This window comes from Plectropomus leopardus, chromosome 1, assembly GCF_008729295.1.
Source record: "Plectropomus leopardus isolate mb chromosome 1, YSFRI_Pleo_2.0, whole genome shotgun sequence".
Taxonomy (NCBI): Eukaryota; Metazoa; Chordata; class Actinopteri; order Perciformes; family Serranidae; genus Plectropomus; species Plectropomus leopardus.
Window position 1 is genome coordinate 32671137 of NC_056463.1, and position 26200 is coordinate 32697336.

At 39.5% G+C, this 26200-nt stretch overlaps 1 protein-coding gene across 10 annotated transcripts in view; it reads left to right on the forward strand.

Annotated features, from left to right (window-relative positions):
- The first annotated feature begins 831 nt into the window (after positions 1-831).
- Positions 832-26200, forward strand: part of LOC121941183 (A-kinase anchor protein 13-like) — a 148323-nt gene continuing 122954 nt past the window's right edge. For 6 of the 10 annotated variants that reach the window (XM_042483927.1, XM_042483943.1, XM_042483973.1 and 3 more), the window contains exons 1-2: positions 833-1138; positions 25682-25725. In XM_042483927.1, coding sequence (XP_042339861.1) covers positions 25693-25725 — 33 coding nt within the window. In that variant the 5' untranslated portion in view covers positions 833-1138; positions 25682-25692. Of the gene's footprint in view, positions 1139-25681; positions 25726-26200 lie in introns of all 10 variants that reach the window. The other 4 variants (XM_042483918.1, XM_042483935.1, XM_042483951.1 and 1 more) reach the window with 2 other exon arrangements.

Genomic DNA, 26200 nt, shown 5'->3' on the forward strand with positions numbered 1-26200 from the left:
ACACACACACACACACACACACACACACACACACACGCAGACACACATGCACACACACACACGCAGACACACACACACACACACACACACACCAACAAACTAACAATATAAATAATATATGCTCCAAAATGACACTAAAATTGCCTACACAGCTGTCAGGTTCATTGGGTTGCAGTCTGTAAACACTTTGCTTAAATGATTCTTGGTAACATTAACAATCAATTCATTGATTAGTTGTGATTTTAGAGAGAACAACTTAAAAACTTTATACCAAATAATACCAAATGTATATATTGTTCTATTTTGTGTTTTTTAAATATTCTCTGAACCCCAAAACCCCCTGGTGACATGTTTTCTTTAAAAAATCTCCAAAATCACCCCATTTATCATAGCCAGAAGCCGAAAAATGTGTTTTTTTAGTGTGAGGGCAGGGTCATAAATTTTCCCCCAGTCCCCTCAGGGAGGCTCAAGGAAAAATATTTATAGTTCCAGAGAGGGTCATGATAAAAAAAGTCATGCCCTAGACACTTCTACTCTGATATATAAAGTACAGTTTCTAACTCAATATGAGTCGTCAGTGAGCTTCAAGGGGACAGTAGAACTTGTTCGACGTTACTTCTTTTATTGTGAAAAACACACACAGGAGGTTAATAAAATGTTTCTAGCTTCACTCTGCCACGGAAGAGCGACCACGAGACACGAACTACAACAGTCACAAAAGTAAAACCTTATCTTAAGGTGTTTACGTATATATACTTTTTTAAACCACAGAGGTGAGTTTGTCCACACTCACGTCTGAAAATGTACTTCCTGTAGTCTGAGAGTGAACTCCAAGAGGAAACCCAATGCAAATAAGGCTTATAATAGCCTAGCCCTCGTGCAGACTCCTCCCACTGAGTTGTCCTGGGAAACACTAACAACTGTAAGAAAGTGGACTCTGTCGTCCTGTTTCTGAACGGGAGACTTTGGTGGGAGACCCACACCGCCGCTCATCCATTTCACTTTACAGAACAAACTTTGTTTTGAAAGGACATTTCGGCCCAGCTTCAAAACACTGCGGGTCCATCCATCAGGAGGAATATTATGTGTCCAAAAACTGCTGCTGCTCCCCCTTCACACTGAGCCTCATCTGCCTGAGGTAAGACGAGTCATTTATAAAGTACGCCGTGTTAAACCGTACACGAATGTGTTACTTTGTGTCTTTCAGCCGGCGTTTTATATTGAGAGAAATAGTTTAATGGCTGCTGGCCGCTCGGTTATTAACTTGTTGCCTGGTAGCCATGACATCCTCACACAGAGCCTGTAGGGCCGATGTGGGAACTTCTCACATTTCTGCGAACTCAGCGACAGCGAGGACGAACTCAGTTGGCCCATAGAAATGTAAAACGATACCATACAAAAGCGACAAAAGTATTAATATATGTTTTATGCAAGCCACATTAGTTAAAAGTAAAGTATGCTAGCATGACTAGAAACTCCCCTCTTTAGCATTTAAGTTGTTAAGGCCGTTGAAGGAGTGGCCTGTTATTGTTTTAGGCATTTAAAAAAGCATTTAGCATGGTTACATTTGGCATGAAAAAAGCAACTTAAATAAAAATAATAGCCTACTACGAGCAGAAGACCTTACTATTGATTTGTCCCCATAGGTTACCAGAGTACATGTTTCACATCATCACACGTGATGTTGAGTCACCCTTTATGGTGATAAAGTCAAACTTGTCAAATCACTCTCTGAAACATAAGACTCAATGATTGCTTTACATCATTATAAAGTACAAAATAACAAGCTCTATGTATGTTATGAAATCCTTTTTTATAATTATCGATACATGACAAATGCAAATGCATATATAAATATATCTATCTATCTATCTATCTATCTTGATATTTTGTACTTATATATATATATATATATACAAGTATGAAATTTAATGGTTGTCCAGTTTGGAATAATTACCAATAACTAAGATCATTAGAAAGTCAGTGAGTCAGTGACTGGTAGCGCAGACACACCTCTTTTTTTCTCTTTTAGGTTTAACACACATTCAAAAAAGAATAAAACAGAAAATACATACTGCATTACAAAACAGTAAATAAGAGGATGCAAGGGTGACACTATAATACCACACAACATACATTAAATTTCATACTTGTATACAAGCTTTCTCAACTAGATGCAGGCTACTATTTTAGAAGTGTACAGACAGTGTCCCAGTGGTCTTTCAGGCCCTTATCAAAGTCTTTTAACAGGCAGGCTGCTCGTTCCATGTTATTTCTCCAGTCGTGAATCCCTAGAGAAGCAGGCTGTTTTACACTCCTTCCAGTTTAAAAGATTTAGTCTTGTAGTAGATAGGCAACCCAACATCCATCGGCAGTCGACAGTGACTCCAACATTATTGTCTAGTTTCAGGCCCAGCAAGCATGCAGTTTGGGACTAACTGGGAAATTAATATTGGAAAAAGTTGGACATAAGACATGTCACTTTTAACCAGAGTATTTTAACAGCTGGACAGTCCCAGAGGAAGTGGATTAATGGACCTGAATAACTGGTTGCCAACTGTGCCAGCATAAATCTTGTGTTTTTTTACACAGATTGTGCAACAGGGCCACTTTGAAGTCCCAGCTTTATGCCTCCTTTGCATTTTTACACAGATTCAAATGTTCGTGGCATCATTCTGCTCCAGTGTGTGATTATAGACAACATGCCGGCATCGCAGAATCAAAAGAGGTGTGACGGGTGTGACATGTAACCAGCATTAGCCTCAATTATGACATACAACATACACAGTGGCAGCACCTAATGAACAATAACAATGGCATAACATGGCAATAACAACCATTTCCTGTCCTTGATATTTGACAGCTGATCTTGTCCTCTGCTCGGAGGGTAAGCAACTCCAGAATCTGATTGTTTTTCCTATTCATGGACATTTATGCCTGCCGTTCTTTTTCTTTGAGTAAGCTAACTACCACTAGCGGCGTTTTAAATCTGCTGTGGTGGGTCACACACATTGTCCAAACGTCATACCCGTCCTATCCACCTGTTCTGTCATGCCGGCTGTCCTGTTTATGGAGACACTGTTTCGATGCTGTTGCTACCTCTGATGTTGGCTTAAAGGCGGACGTACCTTAAATCCAGAATGGTGAGAAGGCAGAATGGTGCAATATATGTGAAAGTAGCTCTTGACATTTGTCCTCCACCTTGGATAATGCAACAATGGATACATGCTATTCACATAATCTTATATTATATATTTCTAAATCTCAAACATTAGAAGAGCTCAAATTTGACCTCCAAATTGTGTTCAACTATGAAGCTGTCAAGGATAAGTTCAGGTTATGCTGCCAACCCAGCTGGACAAAAATATGCATTAGTGTTACTTTCTTTAAAGCTGATCCCACTGTGAGCATGAGGCAGATACAGCTCCCACTTTACATTTCTTCTTTAAAACAGAAGATGGTTGAGCGTATGTTAAAAACTAAGAGACCAAAATGATTTTTTGAGTTGTTAAATGGTAAGATTTTTTTCAACAAAGACCTGTCCAACTGTTGTAATGCCAACTCTCTGCCATGTTTTTAAGTATTTCCTCCAACTGAAAGAATGGGGTTATACCAGATTGGGCAGGATGTAAGGGAAAACCTCAGCACAATCACACCTCAGATCTCTATGTGGCTATTTCTTCTTCATCAAGAAAGATCAATTGCCCAAGCTTTATGTTCCATGCTTGTGGGAGGAACTGCACTAAAGGAAAACAGTAGCCTACTAATTCATTTATACTCGCTTGACCTCACCCACTCAAACACTGTTCAAAGGACCAGGCGCATAAACATGGCCGCCCTCTGGTTTCCCATAGTAACACACCCATAGGTTCGCTCAGAAGTAGCATCGTGGAGCATATCTTCATGTCCAGGATAATTTTTTGGGCCTTATCCCACTCAGTGCAGGAAACTGCTCCAGTGAAGATGCTCAGGAGCCAGTTTAAATTGAGAAGCTGGTTTTCTTAACCATTTGAAATCTGAGCTTTATTTCATACAAAAACATGGTAAGAAGGCAATGAGCAGGTTGAGAAGAGATCATTAAAAACATTTGCAATAAATTGGTAAAAAGTACAAAAAATACATGAAAAATTGAACAAAAAAGGAAAAGAAAAAGGAATGTAAAAAACAAACAAACAAGGAAAATAATTGAAAAAAAGAATAAATAAAAAATAATAATACTTATGTAGTAACATTTTCAATAATGATTACAATAATCATAAATATAGCTTTCTGGGCCTTTTCCCCATATTTTCTAAATATATGAATTTCTTGAAATTTGCAGGATATTTCTTGCCAAGTTGCTTCTTGGCTTTTTTCCATGCTTTTTAAAGAAATAAAACCAATTAACTAAGGGTTCAAAGGCATAAATACTTGTGAAAAGTGTCAAGCACAGCACAAGAAAAGTGATGTTGATCCAGCTTTCGAAGGGTTAAAAAGGATGGTCAGAAACGTGAGGGAGTGCTGACTATAAAATCCAACATGTTACATCATTCTAGTGTCTTTCAAAATGATTTTAGTCTTAAAATTAATATTAATCTCATAAGTGATTGCATGCTTTACGATGTCTTAAAACCCACACTAACACCTATAATAATAATATTTTGTCACACTCATTTTTATGAGATTATGCTCAGTTGTAACTTGAGAAAAGCAGAACATGAAGGAGCAGCTGGAAGAATTTGAGCATCTAGAACCTGTTTTATTACCTCGTACCTATAATGAGAGATATTAGAATGACCGGACACAGTTGCTGTCACTCCAGCATACTGAAGTGCTATGACTCTGGTAGTCACTGGTTTTGACTTCTCAAACATTGCAGAGCCTTCTTACAGTCAGTGTTGACTCACTATATCTGACTCTGTTGTCTAGCGGCCAGCCTCGTCATCTGCCTTTTTCTGTGTCTCCATGTGGATGCCTTCCACTGTGGGACTGGCCTGTAAATCTGAGTCCCTGCCTTTTGAATGTAGGCCAAGTATTCACCATCCTCACGTGATATTCTGTGGAGGACGTGACAGTGTGAGAGAACGAAATACACCTGTTCAAGGTGTGTCTGATTTACAGTATCACTTGAAATACTTTAACTTTTATGTCTTAAAGGAAATTTACTCTGGTTCATCAGTAACACACAGTTCCAAACTGGGAATTGCCCATTACAACTGCAGAAATCCACTGGTGGCTGCTACAAAACAGCTCCAGATGAGATTGTTGGCTTTTAGTGCTTTGCTTATTAGGACATTGGCCAGTTTTAGAGGGAAGAGTATCCAGTGAGTCCGTGGATTTGGACTACCAAACACCCAGATCATTAACCTTCTTTTGCCACATTTTGACTCTGCTCTTTGCAGCAAATTTAATAGTTTTTGCGTAATTTGGCACTATTGGCAAAATACGTAGAAACACCTGCTTTCCAAGACCTAAAACATTTTTTGGGGAGTTGTGATGGTAATTATATACGCAATAGTAAGTGCATTTTCAAAGTGCAGTTTTTTTCAGCATTTAAAGGAAGTCTCCAAAGAGCAGGTTATGAGGTTTGTACAACGATTGAAGAGAACGTGTGAAAGATTTAGTTTTGAAATGCTGAAGTTATTAAGTTATAGTAAACAAATGCCCCTTTCACACAGCCTGTTCAAAGTGGAAATTTCATGCTGTTATTCCCGACACCATTCTGTAGTAAAAGGCACCATAGCAGAATGGAGGGACAGAGTTGTCTCGCCTTTAAGCTGGCAGAGGTACTGACAGCAACGAAACTCTGTCTGTGTAAATGGGACAGCTGGCAGGAAAGGATCATGTGCAGGGTGGGTGTGACATTTGGACGACATCTTGTGTGCGACCCACTGTGAGAGATTTAAAATGCAACTCGGTGTAGTCAGCAGCTTAATGTCAGCAATTTGGGGAAACAATTACACTCCGAACAGAGGATAAGTTGCCATATAACAGCGACGGTAAATTATTGTTATTACCATTGGTATTGTGTATAAAGTTGCTTGTGTATAAAATTGCTTCCTAAATGCCGCCCAGGGCTGTACCCGACTGAGAATTATGCCAGTTGAATCAGATTTGCCTGTTCAATACAAATATTAGACAATTTGATTTGTTTTCCATACAGAGTTTTAGTTTGAATGGGCTCCATAGGATGTTAAGTGTGACAGTGGCATGCACGCCATAGACAAGCAAATGGGGCGAATGAAGGGTCATAAACATGCAACATTTTTTGCCAACAGTAGACATCAAACAGAAGCTAGTGAACTGTAGATATCAAAAAGTAGCATGAAAGTCAAGATGATTCACTCTACAGCAAAATCTGGGGACCAAAATGTCCCTAGAAGTACATTGCACAGAAAAAAATGACTTCCTGACTTGAAGCAATCTCAGTCGACTGAGGGTCTCTGACTGATAATTGGAATCTCACACACTGGAGTGGCATGATGCCATTGTTTTGGTAAAAATACAAAAATGAGACAAAGAGGGGATTTAGTAGTGGTCTTATAGCATGATCTCTGTGTAAAAAGGGCTTTTGGCTCTGTTCTTTATGATTTTAATACATGAGTGTGCTTGAGTAAATTGCACCAATGGCAAAAAAAATCTAAAAAATGTCCACTTTCCAAGACCTAAAACATTTTTGGGGTTTATGATGGTAATTACCAAGTGCATTTTCAAAGTGTAGGTTTTCCAGCATTTAAATTAGGTCTCCACATTCTAGATTATAAGGTTTTTACAGTATAATGATTTAAATTAACACGTGAAGGATTTATTTTTTAAATGCTTAATTTAACAAATGATAGTTAACTCTGCTATCTTTTCAAGAAACTCATATAGTCCTTAATGTCTTGAATATCAGAGCTGTTATGTCTTCAGAGTAGGTGTTTTTTTGTCACTGGGTAAGTCTGTAATGACAATCTTTGAAACATGAAAGTTAGAATTTAATTCTATAATGAGATATTAACACATTTTACTGATTACAGGCATCAGGAAGCAGCAGCAGACTACGCTGTACTTGAGTTCTTAGACTGCTAAACATCCATACACAAATACATTTTTATTCACAAGGCTATCAGGAGAGGACTACACAGTGGTTCAATTAAGCAAAAGCTCATTAGTCTCCTCTCTATGTGTCTCTTTCACAAACTTAAGGCCCAGTGGTGAGGCCGTCCCAGTCTGAAATAAGTATTTAGCTCCAGTACAAGGGACAAATGAAAGAGGAGTTGGCCTCCCATTGAGAGTACTGTAAATTACCATGAGGATTCTGCTGGCTCCAAACTGAACCCAGCCAATTTCTCATCTTCACAAACCCCCTAATTTAATGATGATGGAGGATTTGCACAGTGTCAGCCTTGTAATTACACTGTATTTACTATAGAATAGAAGCATTAGAGGAAGTCTTACAGGTGCTAGTTCATGATGCGGGATGGGTTCTGTATGCCTGGGAGGGCGACTGCTTAATTCCCAGCTGATATTCACAATAAGGCCTTGACTCAGTTTTTGTTAAGACTGGAATCCTCTCAGCACGCCAAACAGCAGCCGCACTCACTGTTCCAAAACAGCAGCCATCTCTGCTGCTTATGCACATTTTGTGCCCTCGGGGTGGTGTCTCTTTCCTACTGGGACTCATCGGGCAGCCTTTGTTGTTAATTGTAACTATGCTTGCGGCGCTACCACATCTTTTTATAAAAATATTGTCAACTTTGCCATCGAGAAGTTTGTCTTGAAAGAAAGTTGCTTACAAGTTTGAAAGACCTGTTACCAATGGAAGGGCAGTGTGTTATGTGAAGCTTTGGCATAATAGTGCAGATTTTATATCTGAATTGTGGCACCAATACCGAAACAGTACCATACTAGAACTTTATTTAAATAAAATAGTCCAAATGTCAATTTAAATCAAATTTCTGATCAAAGAGTAAGTGGAACAAGAAAAATATGACCAGACATTGGATACCAACTTTAAGTTCCTGAGAGTTTTTGATTTGGTTGATAGTAAATAGTATTGAAGTTTGCTGTTTGTCAAAGCCAAGACACACGAAACTGACACCAAAGAACTAGTGGCGATGAACTGTTGAGTCGCCTTTTGTTGCCTGTGTCAGCCAGCAGCACACTAGCAGGTACCTTCTGCACCGGCATGAGAGAAAATGACTCCTCATAATGGCAAGTGGTGGTAGTCTGTTTTTGTCCTTCAAAAAGGGAAATGGGAAGGCCAACAGGATGAATTCAGTGTGCTTGTTAGCCAGTTAGCACATTAACAAACACAACCTCACTTTGAAAGAATTGATATTTACCATACGTCAGCAAATAATGACACAAACAGTTAGGAACCATTTTAGCTAAAGAACCAAAAGGCTAAAAATAATCTAAAAATAATAGTACCTTATACAAAAAGTTTGTTTTGATCCCAGACATTCCTGACTTTAGTCGATTGTTTGCTTTACTCACTTTCCTTTCTTTCTCATGCATTGAGCTGAACTGCCAATCAGAGTGATTTTACTGCCAGACAGGCTTCGCTAGCTCTGAGAAACCGCTGACAAGGGCTGACTACTTTCAGTAGAAGCAGGACATACAGCAAAACCAGGGTAACTGGCCCTCAGAGATAGTCCAAAATTCAGCTTGGTGTGTCAGGGACCTTACAGTTGCTGCATGTGTATGTGTATGCGTATGTGGATGTGCTGTACATTAACCATGACACATCATTGTTTACATCTGCATTCTGGTCAGATTGTATATTGTAAATATGCATAAAGTGTAATCACACACAGGTCTGATAGTGGAAAAATATCCTCCAGAAGTAGTCAGACTTGCATTTCATCTCAATAACAACAATGTGTAAATGAGTAAAGCCTCCATATAGACAGAAATAAACCTTGGTGTGCTGATCCAACAGGAAACAAACACAAAACAAACAGAAGACGGGGGGCTCAAATACAATGATGCAAACAGATACTTGCAAAAACTGGATAGTCAGGATAGCTGGAGTACAAACCAGCTGGGTTATTTACTGTTGGGTTCAAAGCTACAAGGAGGAGGTCTCCCCCTGTGTACACACTGAAATCAGATTTTAGTATGTACACAGAAGATGTTTCCTACCTTTGAATTGAATCCAATCACAAGCAGTATGGATGCAAGTTAAATTTATATCAGGTATAAAGAAGGCTACATCGAGCCCCTGTCTGCAGTGAGACAGGGATGAAATTTGTTACACCAGGACTTCTCTATACTGCTGATAGGAAATGTATTTTATCCAGTGCCCACTTGTTTTATGTTTTTTTTTTTTTGGTTTGGGCATTTTATGCCTTTATTAGATAGCGATTGTAGAGAGATGACAGGAAGACAAAGGCACTCCCTCAAAACTCAAAAATAGCTACACTGGGGTTTATAGTCGGCATCTAAACCTCTGTACCATACCTTTTAAAGGGAGAGGTAGCCCTAAAAATACCCTATCCAAAATACTTATATTTCCTCTTACCTGCAGTACTATATATATCACTGTAAATTGTTTTGCTGTGAGTGGCTGAGAGTTGGAGATATCAGCTGTAGAGATGTCTGCCTTCTTTCTCATGTAATGGAACTAGATGGCACTCGGCTTGTGATGCTGGCGTCCTCTTCGGCTGAGCAGTGACATTAGCTAACTCAGTGGTGCTAGGTGAGCTAGCAGTAGATGCATGTGCAGTGTTATGGTAGGTGGTAGTAGTTTGGTCGAAAGAAACATTTAAGTGAATCCTTGATCACATTTCTTGTTTTGTCCAACCAACAGTCAAACTCCCCCAAACAATTAATTTACTGTTATGCAAGACTAAGAAAGAAGCTAAGTCTTACATCTGAGAACAGGAAACTAAAAACGTTTTTTTTTAAAAACTGATATCATGAATCAGATATTAAAAATTGTTGCAGATTAGGGATAACAATTAATCAAAGGGATTCATCAGTTGTCAAGAATTTAATCGAACGTGTGAAATTTAATTTATTAATCCAAAGGCTATGCAGTGCTGTCAAAGTATGCAATATGTCCCTGTGAGCTTTGATTGAAATGTTGCAGCTGTAACAGCAAGATTTTGGATGTTTTCATGTAGTGTGTCGTTGCTACTCTTACTTAAGTGAATAAGCTGAATACTTTTCCACCACTTGCTTGTTGGAATCAGTATTCTTTGCTTGTCTGGTACAGTTTAAAAAAGAGTATATGAAAACCAATATGTAATGTATCTCAGAGTTTCCCTATAATTAAATGGCTGATTTTGAGCAGCTGTTTAATTGATTTTTCCATCGACACCAAACATTGTCAGCGGCCTTGGAGCCTTTTCTGTGTATTAACACAACATAACATTATTTGGTCTGATTTAAGAGATGGAATTAGTGTGTATCTGCACATGTTCCAAACTACAACACCTTTGATAAGGATCTGTTTAGAAAGCAGATGCAGGTAAGCTGCAGTTCCACTACCGCAGTTGCAGCAGACACCTGACCTGTGGCCTGTAGGCTCCGCCTCACGCTGCTGACATCAAGGCTCTGATCTGCCTACTGTCTGTGTTAGCACAAAGCCATATTTAGCTCAGTGTAATCAGTGTGGTGAGAGCTTGCATGCCCGCTACTCAGGATACCTGCCTAGTATAAACACACCTGCTCTCTCTCTGATGGACTTAAAATGAATTTAATGTGCACCTGAAGGGTTCTGCATGCAGCTGTCGTCATCAGATAAACCGAGGGTAAGGTTGCCTTTGATGCATTCATGTGCTGCTTTTAAAGTCGCTCTGCAGCTTGAGGTTACAGAGGAACAATTCAACAAACAACTCTGAGGTGGTGATGTCAACTAAAGCAATAAGTATGTATAAAGTTACACTCTGATTCTAAAGGTTTTCTTCCTTGTTTGTGTTTTGATGATACTCCCCAGGGCAAAGTTTGACTGTGGAGCACCTTCTGTGCCTAGCAACGTCTGCCTTGTGATAACACTCAATGGTTTTGATAACAACATGTATGACTAAAGAGTCAGCTGTTCTAAATAAGTTCTAAGTGGGCTCTGCTTATGGGATTTTTTTTCTGCACACACATTTCCTCAAAATGCCTACTACAGTACATAAAACTCTTTGTTAAGTTATTATGAAATACCTGATTTATTTCTGAAAGGTTGAAATATGGAGGGTTCACTTATTTTAAGATATATTTTTCAAACAAATTTTGGATTCTTTGAGTTTTGCAAGTGTCTGTTCCACTTTGTTCACAGTTTAAGTCAGTCTGTGTTTTCCTGTTTTCTTTTCTTTCTCCTTTCTTTTCTTGTTGGTCACATGGTGGATGTTGTGATTGGTCTTGCATGTAGCTGGGCTTTGTATAAGAATGTGGGAACTGAAAGTAGACATTTAAATACTGTCAAATTTTGTGAAAATATAAAATCCTTATCACTATGATGATACATTGTGATGAACTAAAGATTCTTATTTTAGTGCAGTTTAGTTTAGGTTTATTTGCACATGCATATGAAAGACAGAATAAGAAAATTAAAAATATTAAAGACTGTGAAGGAGAGGTTAGAAGCTTAAAAATGGCATATGGAGATATCTCTCCTATTAAAAAAACTAGAATAATTCATAAAAAGAAAAAGATGCAAACATTAATTTTATAATATATCAAAATTTCAAGACTAGGCAATAATACAAAGTTGATAAAAGTGTAAAAAAAGTCCAAAAGTTTGTATTTACAAAGTGAAATGCATTACAAATGAATCAGTGACGTTCAATCTTTTCAAATTAGTCTTTGCAAATTAGAATAACTTTTCAGATATTTTTTGAATAACAACAATGTAGATGGGATGTTAATGGTATACTTCATTCAGTGATGAGATCATCGTAGTTATTTTCTCCAACTTTATAAGCTCCATCCAAACCAAAAAAACTCCATACAACTGTTTTCACAGGTTACGTAGTGCCCCTTATGATGAGCAAAGTGACAGTCATGTGCAAAATGGAGTTCCCCCTTTAAAATATGGAGCAATACAAGAGTGCCAAAATGATATGACAGGATCTTTTTTTCAATATTTTTACAGTGTAATCTAATTCTTGATTTTGTGTTCATTTTCAACAATCAGCAGTTACTTCTAGAAGACTACTTCATGTTATATAGCAGTTAAATTTCAACTAATCTCAGTTCGAAGTCCCTCCTTTTACACATTTCCTGTTTAAGAAGTGGAGCGTTCCTGTGGGCTGATGCTTGTTACAAAGACAAGCAATCAGTGGGGGAAGTGAGCAACTCATGCACAAAACTGGCAATTCAGTTCCCAAAACCACTGCAGTGGTTTTAGTTTCACACTTCTTTTGCCATTTTTGAACAATTTTGTAAGAAACGGAGAGTGGATTGAGATGTGTCATGGGTTGTAGTTCAAAATGTTGGAAAAACCCTAGAGAGGTCACCAGTTTCTCACAGGGTAAACACACACAAACACACACATATTTGTGGGCAATTTGGGGTTTCTGGCTGATTAAACTTGAAGCTTAGAATTTAACCCAGGACATTCTTGCAAGAGCATAATAATACACGGTGTCAGGGCTGGGCTGGAGATGAATATATTTTCTTCCACACATTGTTTGGTTAATTGAAATGATCTAACAATCTGCCATTACTGCAGTGGAGGTAATGTTAATCTGATCAGGCCTGCTGTGAGGCTGAGGTTTGCTTTGCTTAGGATTCTCCCAGCTAAACCTCTTACCTCTCAAATGGGACTAACAACCACTTTCCTTTTTTCACACTGATGTCTCTCTGCCTTTCTGTGTGTTTTCTTTGCTCCCCAGCCTCTATTTTGTCTTCTTTTCAACATCAGTTTGTTATTTCACACACCACGGTTCAATGATTAAGTGCAGCAAGTTGACAGCGCAATGTTGTATTGATCATTTTGAGATATTTTGCACAAGTGTCTGCTTCTGTAAATAAGCTTAAATCCACATCGCTCACTCAGCTATCACCCGTCAGGATCCTGTGAAAAATTGGATTGCTAAGTGCAGCTGAATTCAAGTAACAGAAATTGCCCTGTTCATTCTGTAATGTGTTGAACGTTTACACACGGGCAAAGGTATGCAGCATATTTATTCTTCTGCAGGTTTCTGGGCCATTTTGAATTTTTCAGTCCAAACATTTCATCAGAAAGCCATGACACCCGTCAGATATCCCTCTAAGTACCAGCCCAAACGTGCTATTTCTGAAGGAGTCAAAAAGCTTGATATGTTGCAGCAGCACTCTTTTTTGCCAAAGTAAAAGACTGACATTAAAGGAAATCTGTTTATTCACTTGCTGAGAGTTAGACAAAAAAATTATACCACTCATGAATCTATGTACTTATACCCTTTCCCATTTGACAAAAACCCAACTAACACCCACCAACATCTTACATTTGTCTTTAGTGGGAAAGGTTTCGATTGGCATTAACTCACAGGAAGAACCTCTGTGGTAGCCAGGGGTATTTATCAGCTCTAGGGCTGCCCCTGGAAAGTCAGAGATTTGAATCATCATTTGGAAACCCTCAGTTGATTAAGGTTCCTTTAAGTCGAGTTGTATTTTTTTTAATTGCAGTTTACTTCTGGGGATGTTTTGGTTTCCAGATTTTGCTGCAGATTGAGAGCTCTTGACTTTCACACTACTCTTTGGCACAGGGAGCTGCAGACATGCTGACAGCGGCATGGAGGAGGGTGGAGGAGAGACCTGCTTCGAGGTGGTGAATTTACAGCTCATAGCAAGTTAACAGGGTGCAGTCTCTGGCTTTTGTTTGCTGTCTAGTGTCGGCAAAAAAATGTTGCACATTTACGATCCGTTTGCATGGTTAGCTTGTTTACTATATTACGTAAATGGTGCTATCACACTGAACATTCTACAGAGCCCGTTCAAAGTTTACAACTTTTTATGGAAAACAAAAAGAATTGCTGAATATTCATATTGAAAAGCCAAATCTGATTTGACTGACAAAATTCTTAGTTGGGTACATCAGCTCCCGCTCCTGTGACTAAGATCGACTCTTATTGACAGAGATAGAAACATGATGCCTGGGCAGGCGTGCAAATTTTTGCCCCTTTTCTCTCTAGGACACTTGGACGTGCGTCGCTTTCTCTGGTAACATCTAACCACAAATTCCATCCATCTCTATCCAAACAACACTCAAACATGGCCCAAAAAGAAGTAATCATTATAACGTATCACTGGCCTTCCTGCTGCTTTCTACTGTTTGCTAACCCTGTTACATGATGTTGAATGTGGCACACCAGAAAGAAAAAAAGTCTGTTAAGTGTTTCCAAAGTTTACAAAAACCCACACGCTAACTTTGGTGGAAAAAGGGTTCATGACAAGTATGAAGCTACCTCCAGCAGCCAGCTAACTTAGCTTAGCAGAAAGACTTAGCATAGAGACAGGGGAAACAGCTAGCCTGGCTCACTAAACAACACTTTATATGTTGCTTGTCTCTGTCTATTCAAAACCTAAAGTGTAGAAAAAATAGCTGTGTTCGAAATCATTCACTAATTCACTCACTCACTATTCTCTATGTCATGTAAATAGTGAACTATATAGGGAATAACTGAACGAGATTTTGGACACTACACTGGAATTTTCTTCCACTGGAAATACGCCATCCCATTGCATTGTAGTATACGGAAAAAATGTAGGGCACATCATATGTACACTCAAATTTGCTGTGCATTGTGGGTATTTTATAGTGCACTATATAGTGGATGAAATTGACTGCCAAGAATTGGAACACAACTCCAAAATGGTGAACACACTTTATAGTGCACTAACTCCATAATGGGGAATGTTTTTGAACACAGCTAATATGAATCAGACATTTTCTTGGCCAGAACTAGTAGGCTTACTTCCTGGATTCTTTGGTTGCCTGGCAACTTGTTCTGGCCAAGAAATAGTTCAGCACCTAATACCCCACAAAACTACAAATTCACAGTGACCAATTTCATTTCTACACCTTTGTTTTGAAAAGATTAAACAAAGATACATGTTGGTGAGCTTTAGATGTGTTTTGGATAGAGCCAGGCAGCTGTTTGTCCCTGTTCACAGTCCTCATGCTGGGATAGCTTGCTGCTAGCTTCATATTCAACATACAGATGTGAACAGATGTAATATAGTACACTTTACTGCTGTTAGACTGTTCCTTTAAAAATGCACTTAAAGGCACTTTGTAGTGTCACGGTGTGGAAACAGAGGGAGAGGGGGTGGCATCAAACCTGGGGAGGAGCACTGATCAAGGCCCGGACCCTGATTACAGGCCAGCCCCTAGTGTGCCTCACAATAAGATAATGCTATCTGGGCCCACAGGTATTTGGTTTCAGTGGAGAGGGTAATAACTGTCACCAAACACTGAGGAGACCTTTCATCCCCCGTCCTTGTGTTGTCAGCCAACGTTTGTGTGCAGTCTCTGCACAGAGGCGGCTTTTGTGTGGCAGGGTGAGGTCACATCACCGTGATGGCCTCATATCTGTACGTGGAGACAATAGCTAGGTTTGATTAAATCAAACAGCCGTGACTATCTAAATAGTAGTCAACATTGTGTGCCCAAGTTGCTGTGGTGTCGGTTGTTGAGGAGGTGACGTAGCCCGGACTAATTTAGCCGTTCCCCAGAAGAGCGGGGCCGATAGTGGACCGTAAAAATAATCACATGAGGGTTCAACACAGAGCAGACGCACTTTGCACTCTCTAGGGTTAGTGCTACAGAGGAGTGCAGTCATGTTGTAGTGGTAGGCCAGTAACTAGTGGTTAACCAGGGGAGAAAGCGTGAGAGGTTAAACAAACGTCAGAGTTAAACATCAAACCCAGCTGAGCCACACAAAGCCTTAAACCTCCCTCAGTGTGACACATTTGAAGGCTTTGATTACAAAAGTTTTGTATTCACTTAGGAAACTAGCCGCTGATGAGTAGTGAATTCTTCATGAATTTCTATGGTATTATGGTCATCAAGATTTTTAGAAGCCTTGCGCTATGAGTCAGATGTTGTTCATGTTAGGAATTAAACTCTTATTTGGACAGAAAAGGCAAACAAGCCTTTCAGCTAAAGAATGTCTCGGTCCATTCAGTCTTTCAGCAAAAATGTAAAATTCAATTTGATGTGCATAACCAAATCTGATAAAAAAAAGAATGTCAAAGAAAAGACAGGTTGATTATACATGAATAAAAGGAAGTTAACAATGAACTGTTGGACAGTTCATTTGAACGCTGTCTCTCACCAGGCTTAAATCAGTCTGAAAGCTCTCCTTGGCACTCTGTATCTGGCCATTTGGTGGAGGTTTTTATCCAAAGCTCCTTACTGCACCATGAGGCCTTACATCTGAAGCAAGGTGCCCAACTGGGTATTGAGCCCCTAAACCTCAAAGGCTCTTAGTGTCATTGCTCACAATTGAAAAACTATTCCATGTGGATTTCATGTCAAGACAAAGATGCCTTTTGGTGATGTTTTCTATGTTTGTCAGATGCATGTGTCCTTAGTAAAAATAGACCAAACCATGCAGAAAGAATAGGTATCCAGGCCATGTTGTCCTTGTCTAGTTTATACTAGTGGGTACGCCTGTGTAGGTTCAGTACAAACTCAGTCCTGCCTCTCTCTCTGAGACTTGAGTCCCATCTCTGTTGACATCATGGAGCCCTGGTGTTGGATGACAACTTGGATCTAAATTGGGCTTCTGTCCCTTTTTACAGGTGTCTCCATGTCCTTGACTGCGGCTCTCTATGCACAGCCTAATCTAAAAAGCTTCATGAAGGAGCAGCCCCAGGTAACTGCTGTCCCCATAACATGGATCTGCATTGGCATTTTTCAAGTTAATTAATGGCCAGTGGGAAGTTTTTGACCCAGAAAGACTGCAGCATGAGGCTATGAGGCAATAAAGCACTGATGTAAAGTTGTACATTGAGTGTTATGCACATTGAGTTCAAACAGTGTGACCACTTTTAATTTTAAGTAGCTGTACTTGATTCTGCACTCTGTAAATCTGGGCAGCCACTGGCTTCCACTTTATGCTTTTTTTGGCATTATTGAACCAGGAAAGGGTGGATGAGCCCTGTGCTCTTCTATTAGCAACAGATGTTAAGATAAAAACCTAGGTGTTGATCAGTACGATCACATTATATGCATTGCTCAATGGCAGTTGGTGAGGTAAAACGTTATTTGTTCATTTCCTTTCTAACTTATCTAGAATTGTTTTTTCACTCCTCTAAGCTAAAGGCTGTTGACTCTGATTTGCAGGACAGATGCAATAGCTGGTTTGGATGAAAATGCAAAATCTCATTGATTTCTATGGAAGTGCAGAAAGTACAATACGTTGCAGTATTGAACATAACATAGCCATTGTGACATTTATTTCCCAATATTGCTGCCATCTTTTTGATAAGATTAGTGGGCCTCCATCCAACATTGGTGTGATTGCCCTGTAAATGACTAGAAGAGCATTGCTACGCTGCAAATAGGCACGTAGATCATGGTTGTGGGGTGGACCTGGGTTTACAATTTTGGGTCATGCATGAAACCATACTTCTCTTATTTCCTGAAGTGTTTTGGTGTTGACATACTAAATGGGTTCCCAGCAACAGAAGAGCCCTGACCTGCATTTAGCACGTGCATTTTGTTTCAGTAGTTAAGAGATGTGGCCTTTGGACAGGAGGACGGAGGGAATGGTGCTGACAGAAAGATTATGTTGATGCTATCACTCGCCTCTGATCTGCCCACTGTTTACTGCTCATACCTTTAGTTCATTGTTCACTCGCATGTTTTAAAGTGATACAGTGTAACTTCTCTTTGATCTGGAGAGTTTTGAAAACGTTTACCTTGTGCAATGGTTACATGCCTTTGGAGAATGATGCCAAAGAGGAGGGACACATGTATTAGAAGTCTGACCGTTTTTTGTTTTTTGAAAAGTCTTGGTTTGCTTGGAAATTTGATGGCATTTTGAAAACATAAAATCATCATCTTAAAGTTTCCTTGTGGACTTTTTGACCCATGGCAATGCCATGGAATTGTTAGCACTGCCATGCATGTCCCTTTGTATCATTATTTTTCCCATTTCTGAATTTGGAGGTTTTTGCATGTCTGTCAAGGCAATGCAGGTGAAGCTCTCCATGAGTAATTTTTTTCCCCAGCAGCAGTTTGTAAATCATGGCCTGCCACAAATAAATGAACGTGTGGTAAACCCTGAGCTGCTTTTGAGTTGATCCCTTTATGTTTAGCTCATGCATGAGGATGCACATGCATGATGCAATACACATTTCAACCAGCGATTTCACATTTTGTAGCTGATATTCAGATGATGGTAAAATGCCAACATATGCAGCACTGTGCAAGAATAGACTGCAAGCTAGTAAGCATGAATAAAAACAATGCTGGATTTAAGATTTAAAATACTTGAAAACTGCTGAAATTGATACTTTACATTTCAAAGATACACACAGTGCATTTTGGTGAGAAACACTGAGTGTACAGCAATTTTTTTGGGAGAAAACTCCACAGTGCACCTTTAAGTTTTGAGCGAGTACAATCAGGTCTGTCAAAAAGGCCCTTCATCACAATAAATAGACTTGGTGAAGCTCTTCCTGTGGCTTATATTGGACCCAAAGTGGTGTTTACTTGACTGTGACATTAACCTGGATGCACCTCCATCCAGGGAGGATTATTGAGTCATCTGTGATGGCAAGCTGGTGACTCCCACTGAGAACAAGGATCGCTCTCCCCAGGAGAGACCATGTCAGACACAAAAGCAAAACACTTAAAGACAGAGCTGTAAGAAAAGTTTTTAATATTAGGTAATGCACTGTAGTCTTAGTCTGTCGTCTGGATGTGATTGTGTTTGGGGATCCTCAGTTGTTGATTGGGAAGGGTGTAGTCCGATTAATGAGTTGTGAAGCTAATCCAGCTCATCCTCCCATTCACGCTGCAGTCACATGGCTATCATGGCTTATTTTGATAGCCAGGGGACCTGCAGAAGCCATAGCAGCTCCATTCACAACCCTGACTTGGCATATCACCACTCCTATTCCTGCATTGGGGGGGCTTTTGTCTCTTGATTTATTGGCTCATTTGTGACGGCTGTGCACTTGAACGTGGCTGCTTCTTTGTGGCTATCCTGATGCAGAAGAAGAAAATTCACTTCTTACAGCAATTTAAAGGCAGCGTCTGCCATAATGGAGACTCTTAAGGAGCTCGGCTGAAGGCTGGCTGCACCCAGTGTTTTAGTTGGAGTTAATGGGTTGTGTAATCTCTATAAGCAGGTGTCGGGTGGCCGAAGGGTGAGCTTAGGGGATGTCATTTCTCAAGGTTCTTCTATTACCAGAGAAGAAAACATTGTTTGGTGTGGATACAAGGTCTTTTCCTGAAGTATATGTACGGTGCACAGGTTTTTATTTTACCTTTTTTAGTTTGAAGAGAACAGATTGCAAATAAGAAGAATCTATGATGTTTTAATTTGATGCAGAGTCTGAGTCAATTATTGTCGAGCGTAATGGGTTTCAGTTAAAAAGCCAGATTCACTCAGGCCCATTCCCCTCTTAAGTAGAAAAAACCCTCTAAATATACACCTATGTTTAGTTTCATTTAACTTTGCAAAAAAACAGTGTAATTGTAGAATCTTGTTTTTTTTCTATCATTTTAGAAAAATACAAGTAAAAGGTTGGTTTGTCTGCATTGTAGCAGATATAACCTGACATGTACTCTTTAACTTGACCCATAAGTCTGGGTATTATCCACAGCTCCAAAATATCTTGTCGGAGTAAATTGCCTCGAACTTGTGTACCTTTGAGAAAAACTCTTTAGCTTTTTGTGACTCAGAAATCAGTGTATTGAGTCTTGTCATTTCTGCAGTTACCAGGAGTTGTTCTTAGAAATGTCCTACAGATGTACCTATTTTAGAAGTCCCCTGTGTCTTTTCTGAATGATTGCTGCTGCCCTCGAGGACAATTTCTCACCCTCACCAATAGATTTAAGGCAGTCTGGTGATGAACAAATCTTAAACCTGCATTAAAGCGATAGCAGGTAACTTTTATAAAAATAATTTACTGTCAGATTGACTGGCTCTTATCGTTTGTTTTTGTTCAGTCTCGGTTTATTATTGCAAATGTTTTCATAATTGTATTGACTCTATACTACTTTTTACTGCAGTTTAAAGTCTCTCTCTGTCACAGAGATGAGGAAATACCATAGATGTATTAAAGTGAAGGGAAATACAACGGCGCTTGTTTTACTCCAACTTCCCTGCTTCCCTTTCAAAACAAAAGCCTCTAACAGTGTCTCTGTGGACAGAATCCCATCAGTTGCTGATACAATGCATTTTGTTTTGAAACATGTAGAGGAACAGGTTGTCAGCTGTGCAGGAGCTTGCACAACTTCATAAATGAGTGGAATTTGTGCTTATAAATATGAAAACACGGTACTAATAGCAGCGAGCAGCAACACATCAGTCACATTGCATCAACGCTGCATGTATGAACACCACAAGCATGAAACACGCTACAGCTTGGCGAGGCTGACGTCTCGCGCTCCTGATGCGCGCTGTGTGAAACGGGCCTTAGGGACACTACTGGGAGCCAGTGGAACCTGATTTTTTTTTTCACAGATTATATGTCTCATGTACTTCTGTCAGGATATGGGGACAGTTTCAGACAATATAACATAAAGTTGTTCTTTATAAAACTTACTTACTGCAGCTTAAGTTAATGTTTTGGATGTTGTCAAAAAATCAAGTGACTCCCTGTCTGTTGAGAGAGTCTCTTGTAGAGATGCACACAGAGATGTAACACCCAAACTCTGCGGCTCCACACAGCTTGTAGCTTTTTTAAGCTCATTGTTTTACTTTGGTTTGATTTATTGTTTGGTTAAATCCCACCTCTCTCATTAACGCCCTATATAAAACAGCTGGAAGACGGGTTCAGCAAACAAGCTCAGACGAGCTCGATGCACACTAGCTGTTTAGCACAAAACAGCTAAATAAGGCTGATTAAAGCTGATCATCTAGCTAATATAAAGATAAACATGCAGGCATTTTTGGAGTTTGTTGAGACAAAATAACTTCTAGAGTACATAACAGAATATTGGATGTATATTCATCAGATGCCAGAAACTCACCTCAAAGCAATTATTTGAGAAAACGATAGTTCTTTTTTAGCCACATTAGCTTGGTAGGTTTTCGTTTCTTGAGTTTACTTTGAACTCTTTCAGTATCCTGATGGTAAGAAAATTTCTTACCATTGAAAGCATTATTAGTGGTATATAAACAACCAATGCATCAGAAGGCCCTGCAGTTTTAAACTGCATCACAGACAAAAAGATAAAGACTATAACTTACAAAAGTAGTTTTTGAATTGTCTCCAAAACATTAGTGTGTTGTTAAGAGTGAAGTTCCCATAGAACTTCACTTAACAGAAACAGCTCTGAAAACACATGTAGACCATAATGGGATCCTTCTAACTATATTTAAGCTTGATTACACAGGCCCACAGCTTCCTCCTCTGATGGCAGGACATGTTTGCTACTTTAGACCACAGGCTGTATATAAATATGGATGATGCTTCTCCACTTCCTTTCATTTTATGAAAGTAAAGCCAAGATATCCCAGATAAGGGCGCTGCCATCTTATATTGGTGATTTCATTTGGATCCATGGTCTCCGTAATATTGATCAGGGGAGCTGTAGTATCTAGGTCCCACCAATACACTTGCTCAACTCAGCACCATTGGCCCAACTCAATCACCAACGCATCAATTGTCCTACACAGCTGTCAATCATGACATCTGTTTTATAGCTTCAAATAAGTAATTAAAATCCACCTCTTGAACATCGTCGTGATAACTAAAATGACAGAAATCATCTTTGGGAAAAATGCATTTGAGGTGTACTGTGATTATTTAGTTTGACTCATGTCCCATCTGCCAACATGGAGTGGGTGGGGTTTGTGACCCATACTACAGCCAGCCACTAGGGAGCGATCAAGATGTACTGGCTCCACTTAAGACATAATAATAATTTCTTTACATACAGTCCATATATGCAATCACATCCTGTGATGATGCAGTATATTGAATCAACATCCTCATAATGTCTTACTTCCCTATCTGCATCATATCTGATAAAAACTGAGAAATAGAAATGACCAAAGTAGGACATCAGATTGCTTTGTGACCCAGTGGTCAGAGAGTAGGTTGCATGTTTTGAAAAAAGGCAAAGGTTAAAGGTTGTGTAAGCTAATGTGTTTCTACTTGAGTTGTGTTTAACTATGATACTGAAGTTCCACCTGCACACTCACTGTAATTCTCAGTTAACTAAACTCTTAAATGTAAAAAACGCAAGCAGTTTGACACAACACAGTGGCAAGTTGTACTGTTAAATAATAATAAAACCCCAGGTCTAGTTTTTAATGCTCTGACTCACTCTTAGATCAGCTGTCACGCCATTCACTCTATATGACCACAGATTCAAATGACATTTATAAACCAGAGTTATACCGCAGAGACATATTCAACAGTATCACACTTGCATCAATTGGGACAAATTTTGGTTGAAACCTCAAACTAAATCTCCCCAAAACCAGTATTTCAAATAATTTCTGATAAATACATAACATTTACCAAAAAGGCTTTTTCTTGGTGGGTGGAAAGCACAGGGCTTCTTATCCCTTAACAACTCCAAAGAGGTGCCAGTGGCAGACTGAGCTGTTGTGTTCAGGTGTCAAGTGTGAATGTGTAGAGAATGTAAAGCAGGAGGAGCTGAAAAAGGTCACGGACACGTTCCTTGGGTGAATAAATGTTATCAGTTCTGTCCTCAACAGTGAAAACTGTGACTGTAGCAATGCACTTACCTCCAACCAGACATTTTTTTTAATTGTGCAATGTGTTAGGCCACCTGGTGGTGAATGAGACGTCACGTGAAATGTAATGTTTGCCAACAGTGATGGCCTGTTGAAGCACCATTGAGTAAGACATTAACCCATGCATGCTCATATACTGTGGAGTAGCTGCATAGTACCAGCAGATGAGAAATGTCCAAATATCCAAAAATAAAAGACCCAGTGAGCCTGTTGGGGACATTATGTGAGAGTCTTATCAGTCAAAGTCGTGCCTGTGGTGAAGAAGCTGGTCCCTGGCCCAGTGCACTTAAGGCAAGAGGATTAGACTCCAGAGTATTATTAGAGCTACTGATTATCCCCTTACCTGATGCGCCTAATTCTAGCTCGAGCCTATTTATTAAGCAGAAAAGAAGAAAAATGTTTGGATTTGGTTGCAGAGAGTGGATTGGCCTCGCCTCGCTCTGTCGAATCCAACATTGACTCTTCTGGTGTTTTCTGCTGAACTCATTAGGTCCTGGCCTTTTGTCGCCGCCTCCCCCGCTGTGGGGTTCATGTGATTAATGCACTGCTGACCACTGAGGCCAGCAGCAAGGACTTGTTTTAGTGCCAGGGAACGTTGGACAAAAGAAAATTGTCTCTCCGAATAACTGAGGAGAATACAGGCTCTCAAAGCAGAGCATTCCCTCGACTCATTGATGAATGCAAGCAGGCCAATATCTCTTCAAGAAAGTTCAACAAAAAGGTTTCCAATCCATTCGTTCTCAAGTCTCTATAGCTGTAATGTGTTTTTTTGGATGTAATTACACACCCACCGCTTCTGACCTTGTGCCCAGAAAACAGCTTTGAGGCCTGAGTCTCAGACTGGGAGTAGGGAATCAAACGTGAACATGAACCGGTAAATCCTGCTAACTTATCTTCCCGACGTAAAGCCATGTAAGAGAAGCAAAGTTGTTTTTATTTTTTGGTGCTGAACCTCCTTTTTTTTCTTGCTTGTTGAACAACTAATGGGTTATCTGAGGAGGCAGGAGCGCAAAAACAGTTTGTCATCATTGCCGCGGCTGTCTTTGAATAAACGAGCCCAAATAGAGACTTGGCAGTTTTTGTTGGATGATGAGTGTATGTGTGTTCCCGTGTCTGATTCAGTGTGTGTCTCTGCTGTGCTTATGCATTATTAACCTCCCACAGAGTGTTGGGACTACTGCCAGGGTCAAGCTTAACTGTCACCTTGTCAGCAACAATGTTCTGATGCTGCTAGAGCTGATATACATGCATTTTGTAAAAAAAAAAAAAGAAGCCCCATTGTCTAGTGTTGTGTGATCTAGAGCAATTTGTTTGCAGGGTTTTATTCCAACAAAACACAATACTGGCTCATTCCATGTTTTTCCAAATTTCAAACAGCTGCATGGAGAGTGAATATTGAGCCCCTTTTCTACTGCACAAAAAACCCACTAACACCTGCAAACATCTGGCTTTTTTATTTCATGGGAAAGGTTACAATCTGCTTTCACTCCTGGGTCAAATGACTTTGCAGTAGTCACGGGTAATTTATGACTCAAGCTCCGATCGGCTTCCATTGGCAGTATTGGCCACCAGTAAAATACCGTCTGTCTCCGCCCAAGCAGCACTCTAACGCCGTTCCAAATTAGTCAGCACAGTGTTTTAAAGAAAGACTGAATGAGTAAAAGACAGAAAGAAGAAGTAACTACCTTAACATTATTACTGGCCTTCATGCTGCTTTCTATTGTTTACCAACCTTGTTTTTGGCACATCTGGGACTTCAAATGTGACAGTAAAAAAAAAAAAAAAGAAGAAGAAGAAGAAGAAAACCACAGAATAAGTCATACTCTACTGCTGCAGAGCCATATATCCAGCTCTGCTGCACTGGCAATGGGAAAGGAGTCTATTGCCTATTTTTAACTGGCTTTTCCATGTTTAAATATGCACTAATTTGAATGGGTAAAGGGTATTGGACTTGCACGTTTTAAACAAGCCAAAAAACTCAAAGGAATGCTAATGTTGCTCCATGTCTGCTTCTAAAAAGGCATCAAGCACATTATCCATATCGACTTCAATATATAAGGGACCAGAAATAGATTTTTTTTTCTCTATTAATCTAGATTGTTTTGGTAAATTCCCTGAGGTTTGAGGTATCGGCCATATAGATGTCTGCTTTTTCTTCAATATAATGGAACTAAATTACACTTGGCTTGTAGTGTTTAAAGAGCACAAAAATACATTTAGAAACACTTAACAACAATGTCTATTTCCAGAAATCATGACCCGCTTACTCAAGATAATCCACAGACCTTGTTGTGAGCAGTTTCATGTTCAACTACTTGTATTCTTAGTCTACCAAACTACATCACCAACATCATCTTTGTGCAGAAGGAAGTGTGCATCTATTGCTAAATTATTATTATTATTATTATTATTATTAAATTGCCTGGTACAGCCTAGCTTAGCCACGGAGGATGCCCCTAACAGTGTTGCTCACAAGAGGGTCTGTGGATTATCTTGAGATACCAGATTGTGAATTCTTGAAAGGGACATTGCTGCTGAGTTTTTCAAATGTATTTTTTGGCGCTTTGAGCACCACAAGCCAAGTGCCATCTAGTTCCATTAGATTGGAGAGAAGACAGACATCTCTATGGCCAATATCTCCAGCACTTGGAAACTCACACAAAAACAGGCTCAACTGATAAAAAGCACTAGAAGCCAGAGGAAAAATATGTATTTTTGATTTTGGAGTCCCTTTATCGTTGTGTTTACGTCTTGTTACACTGCCAACACATTATCTTGTTACTTTATACATTATATTAACACACTGCAAAGCTATAACCTCTAATTTTTTGCTCTTCTTTTTACAGTGTCCAGGGACATGAAACTCAATCCACAGCAAGCTCCACTCTATGTAAGTATCACTTTTCATACTAGAACTGACATATGGCCCTACACAGCGTTAGTTTACCCCCACAGGTGTCTTCACTCTGCCTGATTAGACGTGGTGCTGTAGGTGTGTGCTGACTTTAGTGCTTGTTGCACCTGTTAGGGCAGAACAAGTTACACCTTTATCACCCTAATTAATGCTTTATATGGAGGTAGATGACCTAATGTAATTCCTGAAATATCTCCGCCTGACTCCAACCTGAGAACAAGTCTAATTAACTGGAATAACTGGAAAACAAGTGTGTGTTTGTACAGAGCCAGATAGTGGAGAACACAACATCAGACTGCATGCAAATAAACTGGCTATTTAATGTTTGCTGACTAGCAAATATTTAGAACCGTTTGCACCCTGCTCGCAGTCCTCTGTTGTGTATTTAGTGGTCATGTTTTACATGCTGTCAATGGAATGAAAAAGGAGCCACTTGGTGAACAGATATTAC